The 19,416-nt window shown below is 49.8% G+C and overlaps 2 protein-coding genes across 10 annotated transcripts in view; one reads left to right on the top strand and one right to left on the bottom strand.

The window, feature by feature from the left end:
- Window positions 1-9,165, top strand: part of Dnajc7 (DnaJ heat shock protein family (Hsp40) member C7) — a 37,475-nt gene extending 28,310 nt beyond the window's left edge. For 3 of the 6 annotated variants that reach the window (XM_030246188.1, NM_019795.5, NM_001378962.1), the window contains 8 exons: window positions 418-571; window positions 932-1,096; window positions 1,994-2,085; window positions 6,928-7,001; window positions 7,285-7,431; window positions 7,620-7,772; window positions 8,327-8,389; window positions 8,847-9,165. In XM_030246188.1, coding sequence (XP_030102048.1) covers window positions 418-571; window positions 932-1,096; window positions 1,994-2,085; window positions 6,928-7,001; window positions 7,285-7,431; window positions 7,620-7,772; window positions 8,327-8,389; window positions 8,847-8,884 — 886 coding nt within the window. In that variant the 3' untranslated portion in view covers window positions 8,885-9,165. Of the gene's footprint in view, window positions 1-417; window positions 572-931; window positions 1,101-1,993; window positions 2,086-2,204; window positions 2,305-6,927; window positions 7,002-7,284; window positions 7,432-7,619; window positions 7,773-8,326; window positions 8,390-8,846 lie in introns of all 6 variants that reach the window. The other 3 variants (NR_166203.1, XR_001780034.2, NR_166204.1) reach the window with 3 other exon arrangements.
- Cnp (2',3'-cyclic nucleotide 3' phosphodiesterase) lies at window positions 108-17,074 on the bottom strand. Of its 4 annotated transcripts, none has more exons than XM_006532120.3 (4): window positions 16,915-17,074; window positions 15,078-15,747; window positions 12,931-13,070; window positions 108-716 (listed from the first exon to the last, which is right to left on the bottom strand). In XM_006532120.3, the coding sequence occupies exons 1-4, from the start codon at window positions 16,915-16,917 to the stop codon at window positions 687-689; spliced, it is 843 nt and encodes a 280-aa protein (XP_006532183.1). In that variant the 5' UTR covers window positions 16,918-17,074; the 3' UTR covers window positions 108-686. The 4 variants fall into 4 exon arrangements, with proteins under 4 accessions (XP_006532183.1, NP_034053.2, NP_001139790.1 ...); NM_009923.2 differs by lacking the exon at window positions 108-716 and adding an exon at window positions 10,244-11,636 and having other exon boundaries at window positions 16,915-17,044; XM_017314245.2 differs by lacking the exons at window positions 108-716; window positions 16,915-17,074 and adding exons at window positions 10,255-11,636; window positions 16,132-16,189.
- Window positions 17,075-19,416: the final 2,342 nt, after the last annotated feature.

The raw sequence follows: 19,416 nt of genomic DNA, 5'->3' as shown, positions 1-19,416 counted from the left end.
TGTCTGTAAATTTTGTAGGCTAGCTTGGTCTACAGAGCAAGTTCCAGGACAGCCAGGGCTATACAGATAACCCTGTGTCAAAAACAAAAACAAAAAAGAAAAGATGATGAGACACAAGGAATGTATTGGGCTGGATTGGTGGGGGAGAGGGGGTATTCTCATCAGTAAGTTCTTGCCTGTCAGGTCCCAGGCCCTGGGTTTAATCCTCAACACTGCTAGGTACGGGGAGAATGAAAAAAGAAAAACATAGTAAAGATATATAGGTAGTTTATTTTAACAAGGCTTGTTCTTGAGAATCTAGTCACCTGTGGATGAACTTTGAGTACTAGAGCCGTGATCAAGAAACAGTTTGACTCCAGATGGTGGGAATGGCCAAGACATTGTACACCACAGCTGAACGTGTCCTCTTTATTTCAGTGACATTTTACGAATGGATTCCACCAATGCTGATGCTCTGTATGTCCGGGGTCTTTGCCTTTATTACGAAGATTGTATTGAGAAGGCAGTGCAGTTTTTTGTACAGGCTCTCAGGATGGCTCCTGACCACGAGAAGGCTTGTGTCGCTTGTAGAGTAAGTTCTAAGCCTGGTGTTCTGCACGTGGTGGTAGAGCTTCCTTTCATGTCTCATGGTACGAGTGAGGCTAGGGCTGCAGCTCAGTGGTGAGGTGAGGTGAGGTGTCACGCTGTCATTCCTGTGGCCCTGGATTCCGTCCCTCCTAGCAAAGTCGGGAGAAAAGAAAATAAAGAGTAGAGGAAGACTCACAGGAATGTGACAGCTCCACTTGTCAGTGTGTTAAACCTTCCCTGTGGGGGCCGGGCATGCAGGGGCCTGTGTCCCGCCAGACAGCTGGGATTGAAGAGAGAACGGTGAGAAAGAAAGACTGAGCTGAGGTTTTTTGCACTGAACTGACCGTCCCTTGCTTCTCTCCAGAATGCCAAAGCCCTTAAAGCCAAGAAGGAAGATGGGAATAAAGCCTTTAAGGAAGGAAATTACAAGCTAGCATATGAACTGTACACAGAAGCCTTGGGGATAGATCCCAACAACATAAAAACAAATGCTAAACTCTACTGTAATCGGGGTACGGTTAATTCCAAGGTAAGTACTTGATCTGGGGTGTCAGAGGTCTTCAGAGATGTGCTTAGCAAGAGCAAGCCAGATAAAAGAATGGTGTCCCTCATCCTGTAAGGAACTGCCTTCTGAGAAACGAACTTGCCTTTTTGTGTGTAGTGTTGAGAACTTGAGAGGCAGCTTGGCTGACCGTTCCCTCCTGTTTTCCCCAGTTGTCTCTTGTGAGAGCAACTAGCAAGTTTGTGCCATTTTAACAAGTGTTGTCACTTCTCATTTGAGCAAGAACTTGTTTATTATTCAGGACAAAGACAGAGAAGGTTGACAGCATTAATTAGGCTTTTATAAATTGCTGAATACGTGTAACTGAGAATGAAGCTGGGCAGTGGTGGCGCACACCTTTAATCCCAGCACTTGGGAGGCAGAGGCAGGTGGATTTCTGAGTTCAAGGCCAGCCTGGTCTACAGAGTGAGTTCCAGGACAGCCAGGGCTACACAGAGAAACCCTGTCTCGAAAATCAAAAAAAAAAAAAAAAAAAAACGTGTAGCTGAGAATGACCATAGTTGTCCCGCGTGGCCGTGTGCCCCATAAGAGAGAAAGGTTCTGTAGAATCCTAGTAGTTAAAAATTGCAGTCTTTCTGGTCTTTGTAGTTGGTTCATGGAAGAGTGGACTTCCATGAACAACAAACAAAACTTCTGTTTGTTGTTTTGGTTAAACAGGCGACACAAAGAGGCACTTTAATCAGTGTGTGTGGCTTTTATCACATAGTAAAGAAACCAGTTTGAAATTTGGTGTCCTTAGCCCTCTGATTTTCCCAGGGAACAAGAATATAGTAGGACAGGAATCTAGGCGTGTTCATATTGTGTAGACTCCCTCCGTCAGTGGCAATATGAAGTGTGATTGCTCTCTCTCTCTCTGTCCTGAAGCTTAGGCAACTGGAAGATGCCATAGAAGACTGTACAAATGCGGTGAAGCTCGATGACACTTACATCAAAGCCTACCTGAGAAGAGCTCAGTGGTGAGTGCTCTGGAGGAGCCAGGGGGGCTGCCACTGGTTAACTAGGGGAATTGCGTTGTGATTGACAAAACAGACCCAGGGATGTTGTGAGGTCATTTGGTCCTTCCCCCTGCCTCTAGGTGGGATTGTTCCAGTCCTAGACTATCTTTATAGACCTCCAGCGGAGGAGATTGCACACGCTCCCTCAGTCTCCCATGCCTGTGTCTAACGCCCCTCACGGTCAGTAAGTTTCCTCTGATGCCTGACCCAAATTCCTTTCATTAACATATGAGTCCATTTCCTTTGAGACTTTTTTTGTGTTGTTCACTTCTGCTCTAACTTGGCACAGTGCTTGGCACGTCTGTGCTTGCCCAGTAAGTGTTGTTGAATGAATGTGTGGTGCTCGGAAGAGGGAAGAAGAAGAAAGTATTCTTACAGTTGAGGAGTGCCTGCTGTTTACCATGAGCAGGGAGAGTACAGTTGAAAGCAATTTCACTTACTCAGTGGTGCAAATATATATATTAAAGAAATACTCTTCTTTGATAGACCCAGGATAAATAGTTCATGCCAAGTATTCAGAGCCAAGAGGGCTCTGTGAAAAGGATCGTGCCTGTCCGGATTTTTCCCAGATGCTGCCCAGCCTTTTTGTTCATTTTGCTCTTTCATCATCCATCCTCCACAGAATTTTCTTCAGACAGAACAGTACCAAGGACTAAACCTCTCAAAAAGCGTGTCTTCTGACACACCTATGTCTAGGTGTGGGGACATAGCCTGTATGTAACTCTAGCACTTGTAAGGTTGTGCAAGGCCAGTGTGGGCTATAGAATGAATTCCAAACCAGTCTGAACTGGTGGGGAGATGCCAGCCCAGTGGGGACCTGAGATCAGATCTCCAGAACCAACATAAAGTCTGATGTCTGTAATCCCAGCTCCTCCACAGTGAGATGCAGACAGACAGGAGAGTTCCCAGCAGCTCACAGGCCAACTAGCCTGGTGCATTATACAGTGCTAAAAAAGAGGCCCTGTCTCAAAGTGGAAAGTGAACACCAACATTCAAGGTAGTCCTCCCGTCTCCATTATGTGTTCCTTGGTGAGTGTGAGCCTTCGATCCCACAGAAGCATTCACACACCAGTCTGGGTTTAGCACCTGGCTCAGTGGACAGAACAAGTCATTTCATTTCCTCCTGCTCTCTAAGCAAAGAACTTCCTGGGTTTGGTTTTGTTGTTTCATTTTCTTGAAAGTGACTAAGCTGGCCTTGCTAGACTTTCTGTTGTAGATAGTGATGATGACATTGAACTTCTGATCTTCCTGTCTCCACCTCTGACAAGTGCTAGGATTGGAGGCCAGCATCAGTACAGCTTTATTGTGTTTTTATACAGGCTAGGAAAGCAGTATACATGCCAAGCTACCTCCCCAGCCCTGTGGGGTCCCCCACCCCACCCCTGTCTCAGCCTGGAGCAGTGATACTGGTTTTAGAGATCCTAAAGGAAAAGGAAGTTCTTGGTTATCGTTTTTCCAATGCCCATTTTATTTCTAATTATAAACTGTAAAAGTCCACAGGACAAGCACTACTTAACTAATGCTTGAGCCAAAACTTCCTGGTCAGTAGTACAGAGCCCCTCAGATCCTCACCACTAAGATATAAGAACTGCTGGTATGTGTGATTTTTTTTTTAATAAAATTAAGTGGAACAACAACAACAACAAAAATAGCCGGGCGTGGTGGCGCACACCTTTAATCTCAGCACTCGGGAGGCAGAGGCAGGCAGATTTCTGAGTTCGAGGACAGCCAGGGCTATACAGAGAAACCCTGTCTCGAAAAAACAAAAAAATAGAAAAAATAAAATAATAAAGTGGATGACTAAGTCTGTCCAGTGAAAACATACGTGAATTGTATTATCAGTTCTGAGAGACTAGCCCTTATTCAGCCCAGAATCATATGCACTGTCACACAGAAATGGAAGCTTGGGCTGGAGATATAGCTTAATTGTATAGACCCTGCCTAGCATGTTTGAGGGCCTGGATTTACTGTCTCCCTGCCCCTTACCCCACAGAAGAGAATGGAAATTGGTAGGGCGCTTGCCTAGCGTACACAGATGCAGTAGCTGGCACTCTACAAATGGGGTCACGTGTCTGTATCCCCACACTAAAGAGGGAGGTCAGAGGATCAGGAGTCCAGGGCTGGGCTAGAGAGATGGTTTACTGGGTAAAGGAGCCTACCACCACCAGGCTGGACCACCTCAGTGCCATCCACAGGACCAAATGTGCTAGAAAGAAAGAATTGACTCCCAAGAGTTAATGAACTCTGACCTCTACACATACTGTATAGTTAAGCACACGAGCACACAGACAGACACAGTAAATGTATTTGTTTGTTTATGTTTTATGAGACTGGGTTTCTCTGTATAGCCCTGGCTGTCCTGGGTTAGACTTACTGTGTAGACCAGGCTGGCTTCAAACTCACAGAGACACACCTACCTTTGCCTCCCACGAGCTGGGATTAAAGGGATATGCCGCAACTGCCTGGCCAGATTTTTAAAAATTGACAGTTCAGCCAGGCATGGTGGCCTACACCTACACCTTAATCCCAGCACTTGGGTACCAGTGGCAAAGCGGATCTCTGATTCCGAAGCCAGCCTGCCTGGTCTACAAAGTGAGTTCCAGGACAGCCAGGGCCACACAGTGAGTCTCAAAAAAAAAACCCAAAATGTTCAAGGCCAGTCTGGGCTGCATGAAACTATATCTCAAAAAATTAAATTAATTAAAAAACAAAACAAAAACCCAACCCTTTGACCCAACTGAAGGCTTTAAGCAACACAAAATGTACAGAATTCCTTGCAATTTTTTCTAACAGCAAAAGAACAGAATCCTCTGGCACCTACAGCCCCAATTCTCTGTACTATGGTAACAGGAAACATGAAGAGTTGTTCATTCTTAGTTTGCTAGAAGACAGTAGAATAGGATGTGTGTGTGTTGTGTGTGTGTGTGTGTGTGTGTGTGTTTACAGTCAACAAAAATGAGAAGTTTTACTGACGGTTCCTTGTTTTGTGTCTGAGTGTCTTTGCCTCTGAAACTCCACCCCAGTGTGGGGCAGTGGACACTTGGGCACAGTGGGCTGAGAATGTAGCAGTGGTCCCCAGAGGCACTGATCTGCTTGACCACCATCCAGCTGGGCTCAGCCTTCAAGTGCAACAGATGAGAGCTGTTTGTCTCTTAGCACAGGCTCCGGCTCTTCCTCTCTCAAAGCCCTAAGAGATGGGGAAAGATTTCTTGAGTTTATGTGAAATACTGCAGATCCTCCTGTGCAGTTCACACCTGCAATCCTAGTACTTGGGAAGCTAAGGTATGGCCAGTTCAGGGCCAGGTTGGACTACAAAGTAAGTTCTAGTTCAGCCTCGGCTACAGAATGAGAAAGACCTCATCACAAAAAAGAAAAAAACAAAAAACCAGAAGAATGCAAGTCAGTGCCCTGGTACTTGTTTATTACGCTACGTAGAGGCCTAGTGATCAAGGCAATCACTCAGATGTCAGGTTCGGTGTTGTTTGTTTGTTTCGGGACAGGTTTCTCCATACAGCCCTGGCTGTCCTGGAACTCACTATGTAGACCAGACTGGCCACAAACTCACAGAGATCCACCTGCCTCTGCTTCCTGCGTGCTGGCATTAAAGGTGGGGGCCACCACCACCTGGCAATGTGTGTTAAATTACTGTATTTCAGATTATCTGACACTTTGACCTGTAAATTAGTTCTCTATTATGTTCCTAGTTACCCTGTGTCTGCAGGGCATTGTGTTTTTTGTTTTTATTTGGCTTGGTTTTATTGAGACCAAGTCTCACAATGTCAAGCTGGCCGTGAACTCAGAGATCCTCCTGTCTCTGCCTCCTGATTCTACAATTAAAGGCATTGTGCCACCATGCCCAGACTGGACATTGTTTTGGGGGGTGTGTGTCTATGTGTGCTTTATTTTTTATAAGTCAAAGATGAATGAATGTATTTCCAGAAATTCAGAGAGCCTAATTATCACACTTCTCTTTGGCCAGCCACATTGGTATCAGTCTTCCTGCCCTGGTCTCCAAAGCTGATGTGCGTTAAGATGGACTAGTGTGATGGAAGTGTGGACCGCCTCGGGGTGTAGCAGCTAGCTGCACTGTGTTGACTCTGCCCATTCTTAGCAGATGTGTCTGTTAGATGGAGAGATCAATCTTGGTGCCATCACATGGTTCGAATACCACGTGGTTCTGTGGGAAGCAGCACTTCCAGAGTCCTGGTACCCTGCCTGTTCCAGGCACTCTTCTCATTCTGGCCCAGAGTTTCCTCTTTGCTTTTGTGCTATGGAAATAGAAACAAGACTGTGCTGCGAGTCCCTTCTTCTGTCTCACCTCTACCTCTGAGATGGATTGATCTTAGTGGAAGCATTTGTCAGCAGCTTCCACCCTGACCTTGATCCTTCTAGTGGCTCAACTAACCCCACTTGTAGCCTTGGTTGGAACTGGCCCTGCATGTCTGGCACGGAAGGTGTCAAAGCTCTTTCACAGCAGTTTGTCTCACATGGTCATTTTTCTCTTGTTCAGAGCAGTCAAGTAGGTGCTGTCACAGTGTCTTTGCTGTTGGGCAGCGCTGTGACACCGAGAACTCCTCCTTAGCCCTTGCCTGCTTAGAGCAGGGGACTGCTGACTGGGTGCAATGCCAGCCTTGAGGCACTGAGAGTTCATTCATCTTCTTTAGATAAGGGATTCTGCTGTTTGATGAAACATCCTACCAAAAGTGTGTATCTCTTGCATGAGCCATACCTTCTCCCTAGAAGGTCCCACAGGCCGTTACTATTTATGTCTGAGTGCTGTATTACCCTGTACTTCCTTCTCAGTTACATGGACACAGAGCAGTTTGAAGAAGCCGTGCGGGACTATGAAAAAGTGTATCAGACGGAGAAAACAAAAGGTACGAGGACAAAGGGGCAGAGACGTGTTGCTCGGGGGGGCTGTGGTCTTCTCGGTTGTTGGTCGCAGCACTTAGGACCATTCCATTTGCTCACTAGCCTGGAAGCCAGCAGTTCCTGGGAGGGGCTCAGGCACCTGTGTTCTGGCTCTGTCTCCTCCCTGTTAGTCTCACTTCCTATATATTCAGAAGAAAGCACCAAAAGAGTCCCTGTTGTGGTTACCAAAGTTTCTACCCCTTAGGCAGGCAGCTGGGCTGTCTGTTGATGCTGCCTTTCTCCCTCCAGAACACAAACAGCTCCTTAAGAATGCACAGCTGGAACTGAAGAAGAGCAAGAGGAAAGATTACTACAAGATCCTGGGAGTGGACAAGAATGCCTCTGAGGACGAGATCAAGAAAGCTTACCGGAAACGGGCCTTGATGCACCATCCAGGTGAGCGCTGGAGGAGGTGCAGCAGAGCCCACAGCGCAGATGCAGTGGGCACCCAGGAGATCGCTCTTCAGTGGGAAGGAGGGGGTGCTGGACTCCCTGTCCTACAGGCTGTGGGAGGTGCCACATTCCAAACTTGGACAATAATAGACTTTGTTTTCCTGTGTCCCTGGTTTCACTGAATCCTCTAGATCGGCACAGTGGGGCCAGTGCCGAAGTTCAGAAGGAGGAGGAGAAGAAGTTTAAGGAAGTGGGAGAGGCCTTTACCATCCTCTCTGATCCCAAGAAAAAGACTCGTTATGACAGTGGACAGGACTTGGATGAGGAGGGCATGAATATGGGCGGTGAGTTGGTTTGGGCATCTACAATGAAAATGGTCCCTGTACCAGAAAAGCCCCCATTGAAGTTACCAAGGCTTCTGCCCTCGGGGCAGCTGGGTTGGGACACCCCAGAGGGGAGGTCTACAAGTACTCAGCCAGCGACATAAGCCAATAAATAGGCTGTTAAAAAAAAATGAGCTAGGGCAGGAGCCATCAGAACTGTTGTGACCTGGACTAAAGCGTCAGGGTCTCCAGGACTGGTACAGTGGCTTTGGTAACACTGAATTTGAGCCTTCTCAGCACGGCCCCAGCATTATAGGAGGGCAGATGCAGATGGCGTTCCTAGCTAGGTAAGAAGCCCACTCGGAGGCAGGGGAAGCTTCCCTTCTAGACTTCACCCGGAAGGGCACAGATCCCAGAAGCAGGGTCAGCAGGTTCTGCCTGGCTGACATGGGGAGAGGCTTGCTAACATCTAGGCTGAAATGGAAGAGCAGAGTGAGCCTCAGAAGTCTTCTGCATCAGGTTCCTCAGATCTTTCTGATTTCCCCCTTTTTTGCCCTTTCCTTCCTAATTACCAGATTTTGATGCAAACAACATCTTCAAGGCATTCTTCGGTGGTCCTGGGGGCTTCAGCTTTGAAGGTAGGTTTGCCTGCTGCTCGCTCTTAGGAGCTCCCAGGTGACAGACCAGCACTGGCCCCTCACTCAGCAGCACCTGGGGAATCTGAGTGGAGACAGCTGGATCCTTGTTCAGCAGGACAGGTGTCTATGCTCGTGTGGCTGATGAGGCTCCTGGGTTTATTTTTCTTGGGACCATTCTCAGTGCAGTTAGCAAAGTCAGAGAAGCATCCCCAAGCCCCGTAGTGTCATGCCTTCTCCATAAGAGCAGGGGTGTTGAGAAGCTACACACAAAGTGCGCTTCAGCCCAGTGGTAGGGCGCTCACCCTGCATGCTGGCCCTTGTGCTCTAGGCTTAGACTGCCTGATACCCTTGGAGTCTCTGTTTGGATTAAGCTGCTCTTTAAGACTTTGGTATAACAACAGTGGTTTTCCTAAGAAAACCACAGAGCCAACTAACAAGCCTTTCTTTTTCCTTTCAGCATCTGGCCCAGGGAATTTCTACTTTCAGTTTGGCTAATGAAGGCCAACTACTTAAAACCCAGAAAATGCAGACTTGCTTGGTTTAACCATGAGTGTGGACAGTTCACTTCCTCCATCATGTCCCTGTGTACTTAGAGCAGTTTCGTTTTCTCAGTCGGGTGCCCTGTGTCTGTATGAGGGGTGAAGGAAAGGGGGCCAGTGCTGAGGACTAGGGAGGGAGGGAAGCCAGGGGTAGACAGGGAAGCAGGCAGCTTGTGAATTTTTGTTGTATTGTTTAACTTTATTAAAAAAGAAAAAGAATAAAATGTTTTGACCGTTCTTTGGTCCTTGGCTTTGGCAGCTGCTCTGTACCTGAGGTTCTTCCAAGAGCATAGGCACCAGGTGTTGTATGAGTGTGTGTGTGTGTGTGTGTGTGTGTGTGTGTGTGTGTGTGTGTGTGTTTTCTCACTATGTAGGCTCAGGCTAGAGCAGTCCTCCTGCCTCAGCCCTCTCCAGTGCTGGGATTAAGGTATAAGTCACCACACTGTCCGGCTCCTATAGCAGGGCACTGGAGCTTGAGGGATATGGACAAGAGGACAAAATTCTGCTCCTGCCTGCCAGTGGTGGTGCATGTTTTTAATCCCAGCACTTGGGAGGCAGAGGCAGGTGGATTTCTGAGTTCAAGGCTAGCCTGGTCTACAGAGTGAATTCTGGGACAGCCAGGGCTACACAGAGAAACCCTGTCTCGAAAAAAAACAAAAAAATTCTGCTCTTTCAAAGCATGGCAGGCAGCTCCTGGTCTCGGGCCTTTGCTGGCTTAAGGCTCAAACTGTTGGAAAGTGTTCTCTGCAAATGCATGACTGGTCTCCTCCCGCTTACATGAGGCAACATAAAGGGATCTGCACACTGCTCAGCTAAGTTGCTGTTCTAGGCAGACACAAGAGGCTCTGAAGCTGGACTGCAGGTGCTGATGGCACAGATAGCTAGGGAGAGAGAGGCCTTGAACCAGAGCAGCAGGAGGGACTGCTGAATGTGTCTACTCTTGGGTGTGAGGAGCAAGGTTGCCTTCCCCAAGTACCCCACAAAGCCCAGGCTGGGAACTCTGGGCCTTGCTGAGAGGTCTTTGGGACATGGCCACCTGCATGTGGTCGGTTGCCTTAGCTGTCAGATAAAGGCTTTGTGCTCCAAGTTTCTGGCTGCCAGCCAATCCCCACCTTCTCTATGTGTCTGAAGCCAGCCTCTCCTTTCTGCTTCATGAAAGCCAACACTGTTGCCCTACCCAGCCTCGTCACAGCTGTGCCCAGCCAGCAGAAGGGAGACAGGACCGATGGCCCCAAGCTGTGGGACAAAGCTGGTCTTAATGTACGCAGCCCTAACCCCAGGGAAGACTGGGCTGGACATAGAAGGCCAAGAGTGATAGCACACAGCTGGGATTAACATGATTTATTTCAGTATCAGTCTTAGTGGTGGCTGAGGTGGGCAACACAGGGTGAGGGTAGGAGCATACATCCCAGATTCTCGGGTGACAACCCAATTAGCAAGGTCCTGTTACTGAGCAGAAGGCAGAGTGAGGTACTCCAGGAGCCAGGCTTTGCCAGAGCAGGAGATGGGGCTTACTCTTGCCAGCTCAGGGTCCCCTCCACTGGTTCTTGGTACCTACCACCCTCCTTTAAAGACCCAGAGGCACCATGCAGGCAAGATGGGCTGGGCAGAAAGCAAAGCTGGAGCTTCTCGGGGCATCTTTCTGACCTTGGCCTCCATCCACACAGCAGAGACATGCTGCTGGAGATGGCCTGACCGAAACCATCACCCTAGGTACAGTGTGAAGGAGATAGGAACTTAGGAATGACCAAAGGTGAGAGGTAAACCCCTTTTACCGCCCAGTAAATAGCCCAAGCCTTCCCAAGGGCTATAGTGATTAAAAAACTGGCACCCAGGGATCTGAGCCCTCTCTAAGCTACCACTGTTTTCCTGTGGCAGTAGCGTTTGTCCCTAGCATGTGGCAGCTCTGAGGCGTGTGCCCAGCTTTGGATGGGCAGGGGCTAAGGGAGGGTTAACAAGTTCTTGGATGCATCTGGGCAGATGCTGCTGCAGGCCCAATGACCCAGCCCTTTTATTACCACCTCTGGTCCAGGTTCCTGAATGGTATCTTCCTCTGCCCACCCGCCTGTGTTGAGAGCTGAGTATTAAGAGGAAAAGAAAGGGTGGGCACAAGGAACTGGTAGTTATTTTATAGACTCCTAAAAAGTTACAGGTACGTTAGCTTTGAGTAAAAAAAAAAAAAATCTTAAAAATCAGGTGGAAGGCATGTTGCTGTGTCCACCCACAGCAGTGGTACAGTGGTACAGCGGTGTGAACCCTCAGATGATGGTGCAGATCTGCATGGCACCCCCCTTCCGGCTGCCATGTATGGGCACAGGTTTGCCCTTCCCATAGTACCCCGTGAAGATGGCCTTGACCTCCATCTTCTTAGTCAGGCTCAGCATCCATCGCCCTTTGCCCAGGGAATAGAGCTTGCCCCGGGGGAGCTCACCCACCGCCTCACCTTGGCTGCCCCCCTTCACCTGTTGTAAAATATCTAAGAGGTCAAGACCCGTCTGCACTGGCTGCACGTCGGCCGCACAGCCTAGGGTGACGTGAGCTCGGCTCCCTGGGGGCAGGCCCTCGGAGGCAGATGGCTTGTCCAGATCACTGGGCCACAACTGCAGCTCCTGATCGGTCAGCACCACCTGGGCCCCAGCTGTCTTGGGTGTCACAAAGAGAGCAGAGATGGACAGTTTGAAGGCCTTGCCATACGATCTCTTCACCACCTAGGGAAGGAGAGGGGGCCCACGTTAGAGGGACAAAGCTAATGAGAGTGGTCCATCCCCAGGGGAGAAAATGAGTGTGGTGTGAGGGGGGTCTTGTTTTTGTGTTGTGTTGGGTTTTTTTGGTTTTTTGAGACAAGGTTTCTCTGTGTAGCCCTGGCTGTCCTGGAACTCACTCTGTAGACCAGGCTGGCCTCGAACTCAGAAATCCGCCTGCCTCTGCCTCCCAAGTGCTGGGACTAAAGGCGTGCGCCACCATGCCTCTCTGTAGCCCAGGCTGTCCTGGAACTCAGTAGACCAAGCTGGCTTCTAACTCAAGAGATCCTCCTGCCTCTGCCTCCAGAGTGCTGGGGTAAAAGGTGTGCGCCACCACGGCCCAGCTTTGCAGGGGTCTTTTTTAAAAAGGCAAACCAAACAAAACACACAGCACAAGCCATTCAAGCTAAGGTTAGAAAAAACGCTCTCAGAGAGGCACCAGATCCAAACCCCGTTTACTGCTAGCCTCTCTGCCTTGGCTGTTCCCTTGGAAGAGAGAGAGAACACTAGAGCCTCCCTCCAAGCAAACAGGATTGACAGAGTGGTAGGTGAAGAACTACTGTTGCTCCACGGCTCCCTCCACCAACACGCTGGGGTCTACATCTGGTTACCTCTGCCTACCCTGAGCCTCTTCCGTGAGTTCATGTGACCTAACTGTAAAATCTTTTTGTTCATGAACTTCTGTTCCAGCAGCAGCATGTGGCAGGTGCTTAGTGAGCGGACAGTAGGAAGTAGGACAGTAGGAAGGAGCGACGGTACATATTCAGCCATTACACTGAGAACACGAACAGACAAGGCCCCTTAGCTGCCGCTTCCCCTGAGGTTGGCCAGTAAGCAAGCAGGTGAATGGCTGCGGGGAAGGCCATGGTAAAGGAAGTTAGGAAGTAGACAGCATGCCTGTATCTGGCCATGGGCTGTGTGCTATGGTGCAGGAATGGGTGGCTTGGTATCCTGAGCCACTCCCTCTGGAGCAAGGCCAGTAGAACAGGCTCCCTGGGATACAGGACTCTCAGCATTTGAGACTCTGAAACTTAACAGGGGTTTGAGAAGCCAGAGCAAGAACCTGCTGCTGCCTGGCATAAATCCATAAATCTATGTCAAGGAGAAGGCCCTTTGGCAGGCCCTGGGGAGAGATGGGACTAGTGAGGCCCTAGGAGAGGATAACAAGATTACAGACTACACCAAAGACTGGAGGCCACACTTCTCCAACCCACTTACCCTCCCCACCTCCACCTGGGCGTCCCTGGGGAGGAGGACTCACCTCCTGCTGGGCGTATTCTTCTGCCCCAGCGGCCTTCCCGTAGTCACAGAATTTGGTTGTACAGTGCAGCACACCTGGAGGTCTCTTTCCAAAGTAGCTGACCAGCTCAAGCTTCTCCTTGGGTTCATCTCCAGAAATAACTGCAGAAGAGAAAAGGGTCCATCAAAGGTGGGGAGCTGGGCCTACCAACACCTATCTCGGAGACTGCAAACCAAAACCAGGGCCATTACTAAGAAGTCCTCGGGTGGCTCTGCTGTGCTTCGCTTATTTGCTAGCTGGAGACGAAGGTCAGTGGGCAGAGTGCTGGCCTGGCCTGGCCTGCGCCAACACCCCAGGTTGAGTCCCCGGCACTAGCACTGCGTAAAGCAAGCATGGTGACATACACATGTAACCCTAGCTCCAGGAAAATAGATGCAGGAAGATCTGGAGTTCTCAACGGGGTCGGGGGAGGGCAGCTGGGATCCTTGCCCAGCATGCATAGGGTCCTGGCTTTAATGCTGGACAGGGAACAAACCAAACCATACTGGCGTTACAGCGTATAGAGCTTTATATCTCTACTTGAGTTCTCAGGCATATGTAACACAGGGCTAGGCCATACAAGCCAAAGGCAAGGGGAACCAGGTGGTACATGGGGAAATGAAACCCATCCTGCCACTTACTAGCCACCTGGGACACGTGGGTGGGTGACTTGTCAGTCCACTGTGACAGTTCCAGTTGCCATATCCCCAAATTCCTCAGGGCCTCTGAGATTTACAGCAACCATTTCAGCCAGTGGTGACTGACCCCTCATGCCCTGCAAGGCATGCGTGGAGGAGGAGAGCAAGCCAAGGGCCTGGAACAGGAAGGGTCCTAGGAACAGTGGGACGAGGTGGCTGAGGACCAGGAGGATGTCAAAAGCTGGGCTTCCAAACAGAGGCCAAGCTTGGTGGCTGAATTTGGTCTCTAGCTTTTCCATTCCTTCCCAAATGCTAATGCTTCAAGGGGTCCTCTATTCTGAGCACGTCCTGTTATTGTTTCTGATGTCCCCTGTCACACTCTGAGCAGAAAAGCATTCTGGTGTTTGTGGCCAAAGCCAGCATCAAACAGTAATCATGCCCGAGCCAGCACCAACAGCTCTGGCCAGAAGCCCTGTCCCTGATCGTTGCCCCTCTATACAAAAAGTGGCCTGGCTCTCAACTAACATCTTCCTTGTAAAAGTTTGAGTCTTAGGAGCCTAGAAATAAGTTTTCTGAAAACTCACATGGGCACAAAGGACCTGTTTGCCTCTGAGCAGTCGAACAACAGAATGAAGCAGTTTGTTTACAGGCCAGCTAAAACTGAGAGTGCCTAAGTCTCCAGTACTGGGGAAGGTAAAAGCAGGAGAATTACTGCAAGTCAGAGACCAGCCTGATGGATGAAGTGAGTTCCAGGCCCGCCATGGAAGGCTACATAGACTTTTATCTCCAAAACAAAACAAAACACCCAAGACTCAACTACCTGTGGGACACTGGGGGAATGGGACCACTGAGGACTCTACCCTACCCCAGACTATCCACTCATTGGAGCCAACAGCCCTTACCAGGAAAGAATCCTCCTGGCTCCTACCCAGGTACAGGTGGCAACTCTTATATCCTTTCTGGGCATGTCTCTTATATGGAGAGAATATTCTGGAAGGCATGAAGCTGGGTTCTCTACAGCTTGAGATGCCATGGGGGAGCCCAAGACCCATTCTCTGGAAAGTCACACAGCCTTGGCCTTGCTACTTTTTGCAGTTTAGGTTTCCACCTCACCTTCTGCTTAGAAACATATATTCTGCTGCTAAAACTGATCTTGACAGCCTTGGTCTCCCTCCGCCCTCCACCGAGGAGCTTATAGCATATGGCGAAGAGAATTACAGTTTTTTCCCACCTCCAAGACTCAGATGGAGGTCTAGAGCCAAACGGGGAGGATATCCTGGTGCTGGGGGGGGAAGAGGAAGGCAAGAAAGGAGCTATGGGCATGCCCTTCTCCACTGACGCCTTGCTTCTGGCCAGTCCTAGAAGCTGCTACCTGTACCCTCCACCCGTCAACCCCATCCTTTGAGCTCAGCAGCTGCGCTGCCTGGCTCTCCATCACAGGCAAACAGTACAAGGCTTTAGCTGCCCTGCTCCCACCCCACATCCACCTACAGTGTCGAAGCTCTTTCTTGAAGGCCTTGTGATTCCCCAGCTCCTCCAGAAAGACCTGGCCAGCTTTTCGGAGGGTCTCAGAACTCTTTTTGGTCAGGAACCAGCCAAAGTAGAGTGGCAGAAAGTCCTTCTCCAGCCCGGGCTTCAGCTTCTTCAGGTCATCGGCCGACAGCTGCCATTGGTTCTTCTCCTTGAGCTGGGCACAGTCTAGTCGCCACGCTGTCTTGGGCTCCACCAGCACCACCTGGTACTGATACTGGTCTGCCATTTCAAAAAGCTGATCCAGCCGCTCCCGCTCGTGGTTGGTATCATCAAGCACAAGAACCCTGATGTCCCGGCGGCAGTAGCCAGCCAGGTCCTCGTCTAGACGCTTGTACGCCTCGGAGAAGTCTGCCCGAGAGCCAGGGATGATCTTGTAAGCATCAGCGGACACCATCTTGGTGCCGTCGTGGTACTTCTCCAGGATGAGCCGAGCCAGTGTGGACTTGCCGCTGCCCGGCAGGCCGCGCAGGATGAATAGCGTCTTGCACTCGTGGAGGGTAGCCACCGTGTCCTCATCTTGAAGGAAAGGGAACTGCAGCTCTGGCTTCTCCTTTGCTCCTGAGGATGACATTTTCCTGAAGAAGAGCTTGGGCAGGAATGTGTGGCTTTTGCGGGTAAAGCTTGTGTTCTGTGTAAGAAGGGAGGAGGAGATGTCAGCCCCGGCTCCTCAAAGCCAGCCCGCAAGCACCACACCCTAGTCTCTGGCCGAGTTCTCCCAGAGGGGGACCGCTTGTCAGTTGAGGAATCCCCAAGCCTAACTTAAAGCACCCTTGAATGGTGGATGCTTTCCCCGGAGGGGAATGGTGGATTTTCTTCCTCGCAGTAGATCCTTCAGTATCTTCAACAGCTGGGTTGTAAGGTAGAGGGAATCTTTCTGAAGCTACCTAACCTCTTAGTCTCTGGCTCCAAGGATCACTCTCTGCTCCCCCTCAGAACACCTTGGTGACAGGGCACGCAAGGGCAGCAAGTGCCTGTGGCTCCCTGTCAGCCCTAACTTATATATTCTTGGCACCTCTTAAGGATGTCCTGTTTGGAGGCCTGGGGCTCTATGTATGGGCAAAGCCACAGCTGCCTTGGCTCTCTTGAGTGTGCAGAGGAGGGTGAGGGCAGGGGAGGGTGACCCAAAGACCGCCTCCCTCCACCCAACAATGGCACCAACAGATAATACTCTCTTGTCTGGGTATAGGGGGACAATGGTCCCACAGAGGGCTGGTGGGGGGCAGGGCAGGAGGGCACTGGACAAAGGGCATATTCACAACCACCTCCTCCTCTGCTCTCTCAGTGCGCCCCCTCCCCCAATCTGTAGGATTAGGGCACAGGGCACCTGTATTCAGAGATCTGTGCCCCCTATTCTGCTGTGTGTTAGCAGCACCTCTCTGACAAAAACAAGACATAGCGGTTTCAGTTGTCATCTACAACGGCTTCCGCCCCTGAGAATTTAGCTGGCTTCTGGCTTCTCTATAGCCTTGTGCAGGAACCCACTCCCAGCGCGGGCTCCACAACAGCCCTGCACTCTCTGGTGCTACCCAGACCCATTTGCCAGCTGGTGTCGCCAAGGAGCATCGACTTTCACTTCCCTGCGGCGATATTTCCTTCTCCAAAGACACTAAGACTCCCCCAAAATATCCCCGCTCGCGCCCCTTGCCTTAGGGCTGCCTTGGAGGACCCAGAGGCAACTTCAACTCCGGAACCTGGTGTCCTCATTTGCAAACTACTTCTGCCCATGCATCCCCAAGAATCTCGCTTTCAGTTAGCCTCTCTCCCGCCCCGGCCCCCACGCACGCGCTGCGCTCACCATGATGAGTGGGCGCACCGCCGTCACCGCCTTTGCGGGTACTATGTCTCCGGGGCCGCCCGCCTGCGTGAGGGACACGGGCGTCTCCGGGTGTCCGGGGCCCCCCCACGCAGGGTCCCTTTCATAGCCTGGGGGCGGGGCGCGCGGACAGGGCGGGGTCAGCCCGAGCCTCTGCGCACGCGCCCCCGGGGAATGGAAACCTGAGTGCCAGGAAGCAGCGGTCTGAGCCTTGGCAGAAAGTAAAAGCACACCTGGACTCTCAATGCCAAGAAAGAGTCCGCCACGCCACCTCTTTGTTCCTTAAAAGTTAAAGTTTAACTTTTTCCCTTCTCTGAGACAGGAACTCACTATGTAGCCCTGACTGTCCTGGAACTCACCATGTAGATCAGGCTGGCCTGGTACAGAGATCTGCCTGCCTCTGCCTCCCAAGTGCTTGGATTAAAGACATCACCAGGAGAGAGATGAACTCTTAAAACAGGAGGCAGTTGCCTTTCCTGGGTTCCCAGGCAGGCTGGGATGAAATGGGTGCAGTCAGATAGTTTAAAATTTTGAAACAGGCTCATAGACCTTATCACAACTGACATGTGAAGGAAGTACCATTCAGGCCACGAAACCAGGCCGATAGGCATCACCGCCTCCTAAAACAAAAACAAAGACCTAATTCATCAAAGTCCATAATTCTGGGAAAGGCCCTAAATGTCCTAACCTTGATTTTTGGCTCCTATAGTCTGCTTCTGACTTAGGTGTGTCAACACAGGATGTGGTTTTTATGATTAAAAGCCTACCCTGAGAAAAGTGCTGGGTGGTGGTGGCACACACCTTTAATCCCAGCACTTGGAAGGCAGAGGCAGGTGGATTTCTGAGTTCAAGGCCAGCCTGGTCTACAGGGTGAGTTCCAGGACAGCCAGGTCTACACAGAGAAACCCTGTCTCAGGAAAAAAAAAAAAAAAAAAAAAAAAGTCTAGTGAAGGGGCTGAGGGGCTGGCTAATAAAGACTTTCTATTGGCTTCCGCTTGGGTCTAAGCAGTCTTCTTTGCTGGATATCCCCCAAAAAAGGTTTGTTTTAAAGATGAATCTCATGTAACCCAGGCTAAGTTCAAACTCTCTATGTAACAAAGGGTGACCTTGAACTTCTTATCCTCTTGCTGGAAATTCATACATACAAGAACATGTCAGCTGTTTAAGATGCTGGGGTTCCTGCAAGCTAGGCAAGTGCATCCTAGCTTCGAGGACGTGGTGACATTGTTCACTTTCACTTTTTTCTTTAATCCCAGCACTTGGGAGGCAGAGGCAAGCAGATCTCAGTGAGTTCCAGGCCAGCCTGATCTGCAGAGTGAGTTCCAGGACAGCCAGGCCTACAGAGAGACACCCTGTCTCAACAAAACAAAACAAAACAAACGGATATATAATTATATATAATTTCTCAGGAGCAGTTGAGATATAGCTTTGTTAACATGGCCACGTTACCCTGAGTTGAACTTCTAGGCCATGAATGATAGAAAACCAACTCCCTCGACTTGTTCTTCTCTGACAGCCACAGGCAGGTAGTAGGTGTGTAGGTCCGCACACATAAATGCACACAAAAATAAATTAAAATGTACTTTTTATTTCTTTGAGAGATCTCTCTGTCCAGCTCTGGCTATCCTGGAATTCACTGTGTAGACCAGGCTGGCCTCAAACTCACAGAGATCCGGCTGCCTCTGCCTCCCTGATGCTGGGACTAACAATGTGTACCACCACTGCCTGGCTTAATAGATGAGTTTTATTTTATGTGTATTGGTGTTTCGCCTGCATATGTGTCTATGTGGGGGTTTAGAACCTTCTGGAACTAGAGTTATAGACAGGTGTGAGCTGCCATGTGGTTGCTGGGAATTGAACTCAGGTCCTCTTAAAGAGCAGCCCTTGCTCTTAGCCTCTGCGCTATCTCTCCGGCCTCATTTAAAATGTAATTTTAAAAAGACATGATTTAAAATACTTTTATCTAGGGACTGGGACTATAGCTTGGTGTTAGAAGACTTGTCTAGTAGGCACAAGTTCCTGGACTTGACCTGGGGATAAGTTTGGGGACCAAAGTCATTCTGCCTTTGAATTGCCTCTCACTTGACTGGAATCCTGGCTTCATCCAGCCTAAGTCATCTTTATCCCTGCTTCTGGACCACATGGCAAAGGCCTTGCATGATGGTTTGTATATGCTTGGCCCAGGGTGTGGCACCATTAGGAGGTGTGACTCTGTTGGAGAAAGTGTGTCACTGTGGACATGGGCTTTAAGACCCTCATTCTAGCTTCCTGGAAGTCAGTCTTCTCATAGCAGCCTTCAGATGAAGATATAGAACTCTCAGGTCCTCCAGCCTGCCTGGATTCTGCCACAATCCCACCTTAATAATAATCGTCTGAACCTGTAAACCACCATCCCCAATTAAATGTTGTCTAAGAGTTGCCTTGGTCACGGTGTCTGTTCACAGTAGTTAAAACCCTAAGATGGCCTGATCTTTTTTTTTTCCA

This window comes from Mus musculus, chromosome 11, assembly GCF_000001635.26.
Source record: "Mus musculus strain C57BL/6J chromosome 11, GRCm38.p6 C57BL/6J".
Classification (NCBI taxonomy): Eukaryota; Metazoa; Chordata; class Mammalia; order Rodentia; family Muridae; genus Mus; species Mus musculus.
This window is presented reverse-complemented; position numbering and strand designations above follow the sequence as displayed.